The sequence below is a fragment of the Ochotona curzoniae genome, unplaced genomic scaffold (assembly GCF_017591425.1).
Source record: "Ochotona curzoniae isolate NIBS_2020 unplaced genomic scaffold, NIBS_Ocur_1.0 scaffold_4505, whole genome shotgun sequence".
Taxonomy (NCBI): Eukaryota; Metazoa; Chordata; class Mammalia; order Lagomorpha; family Ochotonidae; genus Ochotona; species Ochotona curzoniae.
In genome coordinates, this window is record NW_024467118.1 from 3,458,504 (window position 1) to 3,470,805 (window position 12,302).

At 47.1% G+C, this 12,302-nt stretch overlaps 1 protein-coding gene across 1 annotated transcript in view; it reads right to left on the bottom strand.

Annotated features, from left to right (window-relative positions):
- SLC2A9 (solute carrier family 2 member 9) overlaps positions 1-12,302 on the bottom strand; it is an 82,920-nt gene that overhangs the window by 53,145 nt on the left and 17,473 nt on the right. Inside the window, exon 5 of the mRNA XM_040966316.1 lies at positions 7,739-7,884. Within this exon, the coding sequence (XP_040822250.1) occupies positions 7,739-7,884 (146 nt within the window). The remainder of the gene's footprint in view (positions 1-7,738; positions 7,885-12,302) is intronic.

Below are 12,302 nucleotides of genomic sequence, written 5' to 3' on the forward strand. Positions count from 1 at the left end.
GACATTGCAATCTTGCCAATAAGCAAAGAAATACAAGATGAGGTCAGAATGGAATGAAGTCTTTTGCCAATCAGTGAGTTATTGAATGCTTCTGGGTAACACAGGTGCACTATTTTTTTTAAAGATTTATTTTTATTATTTTTTTTGTTGGAAAGGCGGATATACAGAGAGGAGGAGAGACAGAGAGGAAGATCTTCCATCCAACAGTTCACTACCCAAGCAGCTGCAACAGCCGGAGCTGAGCCAATCTGAAGCCAGGATCCAGGAGCTCTTCTGGGTTTCCCACATGGGTGCAAGGTCCCAAAGCTTTGGGCCGTCCTTGACTGCATTCCCAGACCACAAGCAGGGAGCTGGATGGGAAGTGGGGCTGCTGGGATTAGATCCAGTGCCCATATGGGATCCCGGCACATTCAAGGCGAGGACTCTGACCGCTGCGCTATCATGCCGGGCCCACAGGTGCACTCTTCCACACTGCTGGTAAGGATGGGGATGGAGGCAGACTCTCCATACACAGTCCTAGATGAATTTATGTTCTTTGTCTGCAACATTGTTCCCATTTCTGGATGGCAAGACTGTATGAAGAGTGAGTTGAAGATTGATTTATGCAGAAGATGGCTCACCCCAAATCTACAATTTGCAATGTTTCAGTTATAAACACTGGAGAAGAGGCTGGGTCCGGCAAACAAAGGAACAGAAAAGTGCCAGCAGCTCCATGCATCCGCATAGGGGACAACTGTTAGAATGGTCACAGTGAACTAACTTCACAATGCCCAACATCAGGCCACAAAACCATTAATGAGTTGCAATTGTGTTTCTGTGTCTGTGTTATGTGCTGCTAAGAACATATTATATGTACAAACACCAGGGAAAGCTGTTATGTGGTCTGAGATCTAGCCTTACCTCCCCTTCTGATCCATGTCTCAGCTAAAGTTCCTAGAAGGCAGAGAATGATGGTCCAAGAACTCGGGCTCTGGTGCCAGGGCTGTGGCATAGCAGACAAACCTTCCAGAGGTGACAACAGCATGCCAGGTAGGTGCCACTTCACTTCTGACCCAACTCCCTGCTAACACACCTGGGAAAGGGGCGGAGATGGTCCGACACAGGAGACAGCTGAAGCTCCTGGCGCCTGCCTTTGGCCTGGCCAGCTCTGACTGTTCCACCATCGGGGAATGAACCATTGGATGCAAGATCTCCTTGTGTCTCTCCATTTATCTCTGTAACTCTGCTTTTAAAATAAATAAATTGCTGGGGTCTGTGCAGTAGGTGTGGATGGCATAAAGGTGTGAAGAGAACAGCTCCCCTGTTTGGCAGGACCCCGGGGGAGCTTCCAGCTGTTTGGCAAGGCCCGGCAGATGTCTCTCTGACCACCTTGACAATCTCACCCCCTTTTTGCATGGACACTCAAGCACCCCACTAAGAATTCTGTAACCTATTGAGGCACTGTTGTTAGCCCCTGTGAGACGGTTTCTGCTACTGATGTGAGCTGGAGAGTTAATGTCACTGATCATGTCTGGGTGAGTGGGCCTTTGACAATTCACACAGGAGCACAATTAAGCCCATGCCATTTTTGGACACCTTATCGGGTACTTAACCATTGCCTCAGAACCTGGCCCAGACATATAACATGCCTTCTGGGAAACGGCTTAATAAGAATTTTACAAAGTAATGGAAGTGATGGGAGTATGAGCAGAAACTGCTATGGCAAAAAATATAGTTACTGTGACCTTAAAGGTTAGCCTGTCCTTGCAACTCTTTAGAGCATAAAAAATGTAGCTGTTTTAGCTGCTTTCATAATTTTTTAGAGGAAATATAGGGCGATTTTATTAACATCATAGAGATAGACTTTTGATTATTGTTTGATTGTTTATGAGGTTGTGGAGTCTGCAGTTGTAGGGGGATTTAATGTTTGAAACTTTTTGTCTTAGATCTTTATGGTTTTTTTTCTTTTGATCTATTTCTCCCACTAAGTGATAGATAAGTTATGAAAATAAAATGTTGTAGGAATGTTTTACTGATTAGCAAGCAATCGCATGTGCCTTGGCCTTGGAGTCCTGGCTGTCACCCAATGGCCACTACTGAAGAATGTATAACTGCTTGCTTTAAAGAAACTGATTATAGTAACTTACAGAATTATCTTTAAGAACACCTGGTTGACCATGAAGTAAAGAATAAAATAATGAAACATCTGTGCACACCCACTTAGTCATGAAGTAAAAACAGAGCAATCAAACGGTTGTGCAGAGGCCTGTGATGTGTCTGAGTAAATAAGGACAGCTTCTCCTTGAGCAAGAGGGCACCACGTGACAGTGTCCGGGTCTTTATCGCCAACTCCACGCTCCCTTCTCGAGCTCCCAACTCAGCTGGAGCTGGACTCCGGCAATAAATCTTTTTTAAAGAGAATTTGGGTTCTTGCTCCCCACATGAAGGAGAATGTGGCTCCTGGCTTCCATGGCCCAGCCCTGGCTGGTGTGTTTCTAGAGGTAAATCAGTGGATGGAAGATCTCTCCCTCTTTCTCTGTTGTTCCTTTACCACTCTGTCACTCAGTCATTCAAACATGTATAAAGCATAAGAAAGATGTTAATTTAGACAAAAATTCCTGAAATTCATGCATATATGGGGTCCTTCAAAAGCTCATGAAAATTTATATTACAGCAAAACTATATATATGTCACTTTCTCATCAACATAAATTTATCTTTTCATTCCATTTTCCATTCATTTTTGGTAGAATATGTATATTTATTTCAATACTATTCCTATCAGTGAACATTCAGAAACAGCAGAAGTGCTCAGTATGGGCCAGGGTTATACACCTTCAAGATGGAATATCTGATAACACTGAACATGTCTTTATACTCTTTTAAAATACATGTGTTTGGGCCTGGAGTGATAGTGTAGTGGCTAAAGTCCTCACCTTGAACGCACCGGGATCCCATTATGGGCGCCGGTTCTAATCCCAGCAGCCCCACTTCCCACCCAGCCCCCTGCCTGTGGCCTGGGAATGCAGTCGAGGATGGACTAAAGCCTTGGCCCTTGAGACCCTGCACCTGCATTGGAGACCTGGAGGAGGCTCCTGGCTCCTGGCTTCAGATTGGCTCGGCTGTGGCCATTGTGGCTGCTTAGGGAGTGAACCATTGGATAGAAAATCCTCCTCTCTGTATATCTGCCTTTCTGATAAAACAAAGAAACAATAACAACACAACAACAACAACAAAACAGTACCATAAGCAGCTGCCTTTCCTAACATGGCAAAACTTTCCTTTGTATCTTTGTTAAATATTTGGACATGAGCACAGTCTTTCTGATTGGAATAAGACAGACTGGGGTCGTAGATGAAGTGGCCCTCAACAAAACAGAGAGACTCACTCTGAACGCCTGGCCTTCTCTGCCACGCCTTTCTTGAGCAGGAAAAATCATTCCTTCCCAGCCCCGTGTCCCTCCTCCGCTGCTGCCTGCAATTTTCATACAAGTCCCCTTCTCTTTTTTTAAAAAAAAAATCTTTGGTAGACAAGGAGCTAATTAATATGATTTTTAAAAATAGCCTCTGGAAGCATAAAATGTCACATAGCCGCTCAACTGCCACAATATTTTGTGATGTGTCTGATTAAACTCCCAGCCCGCAGCCTGCAGTCCTGCCTCCTGGCTGTTCCAGAAGCCTCTTCCTCCCTGCTGCCGCCAGCCTGCTGTCTCAGGGCGTGTGGAAGCACAGGCTCCCCGTGACTCCTCCAGACGCAGCTGTCTGTCTTTGAAGGTAAACGAGATGAATGATTCACATGGAGCAAACGAAACTCTGGCTCTCAGCGACATCACGAGGCAGCTCCCTTGCCTGAAGGACAAGCAGATGAGTACAACGCCTGGACCAGAATAGCAGCACCCTGCTTCTCGGAGCACAGCTTTAACAACAGAGGCTGGGGCCAGCACTGTGACGAGCACACCAAGCCTTGGCCTGCAGCAGGAACCAGCTGGTCCACTGCCACTGGCCTAGGAGAGCAACGAAAGGCGGCCCAGGTCAGCGGGAGACACAGAAGCTCCTGACTTCAAACCGGCCCTGCTCTGGCCGTTGTAGCCGTTTGGGGAGTGAACTGGTGGATGGAAGACCTTTTTCTCTGTCTCCTTCTTTCTGTAAATCTCCCTTCCAAGTAAAAATAAATAAATCTTAAGGAAAAAGAAACAAAAAACTCAAAATGGATGAGACTTAAACCTAAGACCTGAAAACATAAAACTCCTAGAAAACAGCATAGAAAAAAGATTTTGACATTGGTCTTAACAACATTTCTGATACAGTGTGGCAAAGAATTTAAGACTGCAGAGATGACAGTGAGCTGAGCATGCACTAAGCTCGGCAAGACTCACTGAGCTAAGTGTATTGCATTGTTCCTGCAGGAAAATGATACGCACTATGACATTGTACAGGACAAAATAGGTCTGTGTGGCCCTCAGACCTAACAGCCAACAGGTTCCAGCAACAAGATCAGCACCACCAACAACCTTACTATATAGGACACCTGGTGTCTACCTAATCCTGGGACCTGCTCCAACCAGAAGTGGGAGAAAGGTTGTATAGACAACAGTGCAGCCTCAGCATGGTATCACACAAGTTGCAGACTGGTGAGCCAGGAGCTAGAGTTACAGAGACCATGGTGGAAATCTAACGTAAGAACCCAGACCTGGAACTCGCTGGAGGGAGTGGCACAAGTGACTGTAAACAAAGAGCCAACCAACTACAATAAGTAAAATTGAACTGTAGGTTCACAGTTTATTGCACAGCTTAGAAACCTGCCCCAAGGAGAAGAATCTGATAACCAGAAGTACAATGTCCAAGAGCAAAAGAAGAGACAAAGGCACAATGAATATTTCTGAAGACTCTCCTGTAAAGGCACAAAACCCTATGCCAACCTCAGAGTTCACTGAGGAAGGCATCGAGAACATGGAGGATACAGAATTCAAAACACTGGTTATAAAGCTTCTTATCAACAATGAGAAGCACATAAAGCAGGCATTCAAGGAATTTAAGGAATATGTCACACCGGAAATGAATCAAATGAAAGCTGACATATTAGAAAAGAAGAATACAGTGGAGCAAGTTAATATACAGTGGAGAGTCTCCAAGATAGAATGAAGCAAGCAGAAGAAAGAATCTCAGAGTTGGAAGAGATTTCCTGTCACCATGGGGAAACAAACAAAAAGCTGGAAGCAGAGCTGGATCAGGCCAAAAAGAGTATGCAAAAATTGAAAGGCACTATTAAAAGGCCAAATATAAGAGTTATGGGAGTCCCAGGAGGTGCAGAAAGAGAAGCTGGGTTTAAAAATGTATTTAATGAAATAATAAGGGAAAATTTCCCTAATGTAGAGGAAGAATTGGGAAACAACATCTAGGAGGGGCACAGAACTCCCAATAGGGTTGACCAAAAGTGGTCTTCACCATGACACATGATAATCAAGCTCTCATTAATCAAACACAGGGAAAAGATCCTTAGATGTGCACGTGAAAAAATCAACTGACATATATAGGAATGCCAATTAAAGTCACAGGAGATCTCTGACGGGAAACTCTACAGGCAAGAAGAGAATGGAGAACATATTCCAGATTCTAAAGACAAAAAACTGTCAGCCCAGGATAACGTACCCTTCAAAACTTTCCTTTGAAAAGGAAATAAAATTCTTCCACAGTAAAAAAAAAAATGTTAAAAGAATATGCCTCTTACAAATCTGCTTACAAAGGATACTCAAAGATGTTCTCTTGACAGAGAAGAATAGCACCTACCAAAACCAAATGCAAATGTGAAGAACATCCCAGTAAAATGACAAAAGAAGACTAAACCAATGAACAACCCATTGCTAAAATGACAGGACCAAATTACCACTCATTCCTATTAGCCCTGAATGTAAACAGCTTAAATTCATCAATCAAATGTCATGAATTAATAGGCTACAGTAAAAAGCAAAAACCATCTATTTGTTGCCTACAGGAGACAAATTTTACCAACAAAGATCAGCAGAAACTATATCTCATAGATTTTGATTTTTTTTGTTACTTTCATCTCTTCAAAACATTTTTTTTCTGATTAAATTCTTCAATGACTCAGATCATACAGTAGCATCATTTTCTTCAAGAAGGTTCTTGATTTTCATTTCTTCAATGACACATTAGTCATTCAGTAGCATGTTATCTAACTTCATGGTGTTGTTAATTTCTTTTTTCTCCCTGATGTTGATTTTCTTTTGTGGCTTTTCATTTAAGGGGATGTATAGTAGCTGTGTAATGGAGACTATCATATCCAGATGTGAGGATACAATGCAGTATGCATCTCTACTTTCAGACAAAGATGGACTCCCAATGAAACTCTTTACTACATCTTGACAATAGGATGCTGGACCCTCTGCCATTGTCCATGCCCGCAATGATGGACATATGACTGTGTATGAACAAAGTAATAATATAGGGGAACTCAGTGATCGGGGAGGGAATTGGGGAGAGGATAAGGGAAATGTATGATCTATGGAACTATATTGTAAAATGATAATAATTAAAAGAAGTAAAGTTTTTAAAAAAGATAGCACACCAGCTAGGTTCTGGCATCAGCTCCAGGATGCTGACCACTCAGTATCTGTACCCTGAGCTAATCCGGGAGCAGCTGTGAGGGTGTTAATGACATCAAAAGTGTTTCACAGAATGGTCTCGAGGTTGTGCAGCTGGCTCTGCTCCCAGCTCTGACCAGCTTACGAGCCTGAGACAGTCGCCCACCATGAGTGGTTTCATGTCCCACTTAATCCTGGCCTCTTGTGGAAGTGCAGAGGAAACAGGCCTGACCCCTGGCCCTCCTCTCCCTCCTCCTCACAGGTAACTCACGCAGCAGGTCCCACGGTTGCCTTTCCTCCATGGTCCTGCATATACCTGCTGCTCTCCATCCCCATGGCCAAGGGCTCAGCTTTGGCATCATCCCACACTGCACCATCCAGGTGCACCTTCCCCAACAGCCGCCCGCCTGGCCCCACCAGCCCCGCCTACATCCTTCCCTGCCACCACTGCTGAGCCTGGACCCGTGCCAGGCCCCTGCTCTAGCACTGCTGCTGTGCCTCCGGGAACAAGGGCCTTGTCTGCTGCCACCCTGCGCTCACTGCCCCTTCTGCTCCTGCACTTCCCAGGCCATGCCCCTTCTCAGGAAGTTCCTATAGCTGTCCTCTCTCCCGACTCCCATCAGCACTTGCCAGAACACCTGCTCACCCCGAGGTGCCTCTTCCGGGAACCTCAATGTCACCCCACCCCACTGCTCCCTGGAGAGGATGCTCCCCTTTGCCAAGGCCACACAGGGGCAATCAGTTGAACTGAGGTTCACACCCAGGTCTTCCTGTGCCCACAACAAAAGGTCAAAACCAGAAGACTGAGTAATTACTTATTTATTTAGAAAAAGACTCAGTGGTGAGGTTGAACTTGGAAAGGTATCCAAGTACATTCAATGACACAGGAAGTTGCAGCATACTGTGACGGCACTGACTATTCAAGAAGTTTAAAAAAAAAAAAAAACCTTACAAACTGTGTGCATTTCAGAGAGCTTAACTTGCAGAATGAAGGCCACAGGAACACCCCCAAATCATGCACCAAAGTCAAAGGGACAGCAACTTCTCTCCAATTACATGTAAGGGACCTGCCACCCCAAGGCACACCCCAAAAATGGCTACAGTGAGCCTAGTAAGAGAGAGAACATGCAGGTGTGGCCAGCTGGGGAGCTGCTCTTACCTTTCCCAGGAGCTGGGGCAGACCCAGCAGCTGGCCAGTGAGCACGCCGACACAGATGAAGATGGCCGTCACCTGCCCCAGGGAGCCACGCAGCTCCTTGGGCGAGATCTCGTTCAGGTACAGGGGGAGCGCGCTGAGGGCGATGCCTGTGGAACACGCGTGGCAGCTGTGAAAGCACTGTCTTCCCCACCCCAGTGCTCGCGGCACTGAAGCCAACACTCAGTCACCTTCTGGAGAGGCTGTGTGAAAGCTCAGACATGCAGACAAACCCTGGGGAGAGTAGCTGCAGCCAGCAAGAACGCCCTAGACTCCTGCACTCACCCAGGAGGCAGACAGAACTGGACTGGGGTCCCCTCAAGAGCCTTGGGTTCCTTTGGTCTCTGGCCTATGGAACTGTGGAGTCTAAATGGCTGCTGTCTCAAGGCACCCTCTATGTCACAGGAGTCACAGGGATGCAGACACCTACTTCGAGAAGCCCTCTCTCCCCAAGAGAGCCCAGTACTGGACCAGGAGCAGGTGTCCAGCTGTCCTCTGTTGAATGAGGCCCCAAGGGCTGATCACTCTAACACAGTTGACACAGTCCGGCTCTTGCACAGACCGGGTGCCCACAGAGGGTCAGCGATGGTCACACAGGACTCTGCTCTGCGGGAGAGGCCCACAGACCAGTGCATTTTCTGACAGGGCTGCAGCGTGCTCTGACTCCTGCCTGGAAAGTCCAGCAGCCATCCTACATGCCCAGCCCTGCAGCCCTTCCAGAGCCTTCATTCTCCTGGAGAACACAGCCTGAGAAGGAGGGGACATCTTGTGTAATGCATGTAGAGTTGGCCTGATTTCTGGAAGTTTCTCAAAACCCCAAAGCTGGAGAGACTGGGGTTACAAGTTCTCTAGGAACCCCTGGAGATGAGAGAGCTGCTGTAGGGACAACTTAGATGTGTTATTGTACATCGGATGCAGCAAAAATCTGGACACAGCATTTCACTGATGATAACATTTAACCTGTGAACATTACAGTGTGGTATAAAATGAAACATCACACCTACTTGAACTCCACCTGTGTCAGAAGAAAGCTTACAATGCAGCATCCAATATGGCGCCAGCCTTACTGGCTCAGACTGCACTTCTCTTCCTGTTCCCCAGAGGTAATCACTGGGCTGTCCCCATCGGCTAGTGAGTGGAATCAAGACTGTTTCCTTTGTGTCTTCCTGCTTCCAGTGTGTGGGGCTGTGTATGAAGAGCAGTGGTGGAGCTGGACTTGGTGCATTCCCATGGCCTGGACCTGGAGTATGCGCACATGGGCAGCTCTCTGGGTGGACGCATGTAGAATGTACAGGTGCACGTGGCTGCTCAGTTACAAGGCATCCACGGTGAGTGTCAGCAGGGCAGAATTCTGTCAAGTCATGACTTCAGGAGGGTTAAGGCAGGGACAAGTTGCTGTCCTCGAGCCTCTGGAAGCTGCAAATGGCAAGGAAGCAGTGTCTCTCCTAGGCCCTCTAACCCTGAACACCTGTGCTGGCCTCCTCACTTCTAGAACTGTAACGTAATTCACCTGGTTTGATCTCACCATCAGCGTGAACTTTGCCCCCTGGTTTATCATGCTTGCTACCGGGAAGAACTGAGTGCCTATTTTCTCCCCGGTTCTGGCAAAGTACACCTGAGCAGGTGCCAAATCCTCCCCAAGGACCTGCTGTCATCAGAAAATCTCATTGCTGCCACCCGCACACCCTCTGGGATTACCACTGGCCCGTGCATGACTCATGACACACAGGACAGCCAGTTCGGCTTGGGATCAGCACTTTTTCCCTTCGCGTTGCCTTCCTACTGCCTCACCCAGTTGTTGTCGTTTTCCCTCTGCTCAGAGAGGGTGCGGCAGGAGCAACGAAAGGCAGGACAGCCAGGTCTTGCTGATACTGCAGCACGGCTTTTTTCTCCCTTGCTTATTCCTTTTTTCCCTTTTTCTAAATTTTTAAACCCATAGCTTTATAAAAGTGGCGCCCCTCTGTGAATGCAGCTAAGGGACTTCAGCAAGCAGCTAATGACATGCATCAAAGGTCACCTCCCCACGTAGGCAAGACACAGCGACAGGACAGTGGCCACGGGGGTGACACGGAAACACGCTTTACAGAGGGGGGTCTCCGCTGCACCCCATGCTCTCCCAGCCTTTCTCCAAAGCAGGCAGGATAGATAGAACAAGAGGAATTGAGAATACAAACAACAGCAAGAACCTTTGCAGCCACTACCACTCTTGGGGTGGGGCTGAGAAGGGCAGCTAGAGGCTAGAAGAGGACCGGCATCAACTGCTTAACTGACAGCTCTCTGCAAAGGAGGCCATTCAAGAAATCCCTGCCAGCCCAGGCCAAAGCCAAGGAAGGGAAGGCTGCTCATCTGGCCTGCACCCAGCCCCCTGGCATCGCCCCGACTCTGACCCAGCCACAAGCCTTGCTTTGGCTCAAGGATCATCCACAAATGTGTCTGCCCGTTGGGGGCTTTCCCTCCTGCTGCTCTAGGGAGTCCTTGGAGTCAGCAGGCCATGTGTGAACAGGCAGAGGGCCCAGATGGAACAGCCCGCCCTGCAACCCTCACCAGGAAGCTCACTGGAGTGATGGCTGCTTTGAAGCAGTTAGTTTATTTTTGGTTTTGTTTCTTAAGATTTACTGTGTGTGTGTGTGTGTGTTTTAATTTGAAAGGCAGATTACAGAGAGAAGAGGCATACTGGACAGGTATACACCCAAATGGTCGAGATAGCCAGAACTGAGCTGACCTAAAGCCAGGAGCCAGGAGCTTCCTCCAGGTCCCAAGGATTTGGGCCATCTTCTGCTACTTTTCTAGGCCATAAGTAGGGAGCTGGATTGAAAGTGGAGCAGCTGGGATCAGAACTAGTGTCCATGTGGGATGCTGGTACTGCAAATAACAGGATGAGCCCATCGAGCCACCACCCCCTCCTTTTTTGTCTTACCACTGCAAAACCTGATACAGGAACACTCAGCCCTCTGTTTCTGCAGATTCTTCAAACACAAATTCCACTAAGTGTGAATCAAAGATACTCTTAAAAATGCATCTCAGGGACAGGTTTTGGGGCATATGGGTAAAGCTGCCACTTGCAATGCCAGCTAATTCATTGGGAACCTGTTTTGTGTCCTGGGTGCTCCACTTCCTATCCAGCTACCTGTTACAAGACTGGGAAGGCAGTGTAAGATGACTTAAGTTTATGGGACTCTGCTACCCACGTAGGAGACCTGGCCTGGCCCTGTAAATGGAAGATTTGTTTTTCTTTCTTCCTATGTAGCTCTAACTTCTAAATAGTTAAGTATTAAAAAAAAAAAAAAAAAAAAAGCATCTGTGGCAGGAATTGTGATGCAGTAGGCCAAGCTACTGCCTTTGACATCAATATCTCAATGTAGGAGTGTTGATTCAAGAAGTGTTAGCTGCTCTGCTTTTGGGCTAGAATAATGTCCACTATTTATATAGCATTCCATTGTATTGAGGGTCATATGCAATCCGGAAAAAAGTTAAAGCATAGACTGTAAGTAACCTATTTGCAAATAACGTACCACTTTCTAAAAGGGATGTGAGCACCTGCCAGATTTTGGTATCTAGGGAGAATTCTAGAACCAGTGTCCCAGGGACACTGAAAGGTGACTATGATTGGTGACACTGCAGGACACTGGGTATGTGATGGAACCTGCAGTGTGAACACACAGCCCTCACCCTAACAGACACGCTGTGCCACCTTTCTGAGGCTCAGTGTCCTTGATGTTAAATGAAAATGAAAACATAGCCTTTTAGTATTGGTAGATCAAAGGACACAGTGGTCAGCCATGAAACACTACAAAAACTCCAGCCGTTATTCTGACACCTTCCTACAGCCATCTCTCCTCTGTTGGCATGTAAGACTCACAAATAATGTCTTTATTTTTCCCCCAGTGTTTTTTTAGATACTGAATTGAAAGGGAGAGTGTGTTCGTTTTTTCTGTTTCACTCCCTGAATGCCCACCACAGCCAGGGATGAGCCAGGCAGGAGCTGTCACCAGGTGGGTGACAGGAACCCAAGGACTTGAGCCATCACTACAATCTCCCAGAGTCTGCACTGGTGGGAGCCTGGAATCAGGAGTCAGAGCTGGGAATCTAACCAGGCACTGTGATGTGGGACACAGGTGTCTTAGCCAAGACCTTTAAGTTCTGGGTCAAAGGCACACACTAAGGGCTGTAACTGAGTAACCTCACCCTGCAATGGGATTTTTTCAAAGCCCTGATTGGGTTTCCTGACTAGGAAAATGGACGCTGGTGAAGTCTCTTCTCCCCAGCCTTCGTCTGGGTCCCTCACCTCTCTCTCAGTCTGCCTGTGACACACTGCGATGCTCAGTTTGTACCCCTGGTTTTCCTGGGTTCCCTAAGAATGGAATGATCCTGCCCTGAAGGTCCGTGCTAGGTCTCAGGAAGTATCAGGCACTTCACACAGCCAGACACATTCCACCTTCTCATTACAACAGTCCAAAGAAGGACTTTCTCGGAGCCACAAAGCCAGCAAAAAGAGGCAGGAATTGGCAGGTGATTCAGTTGGGATCCA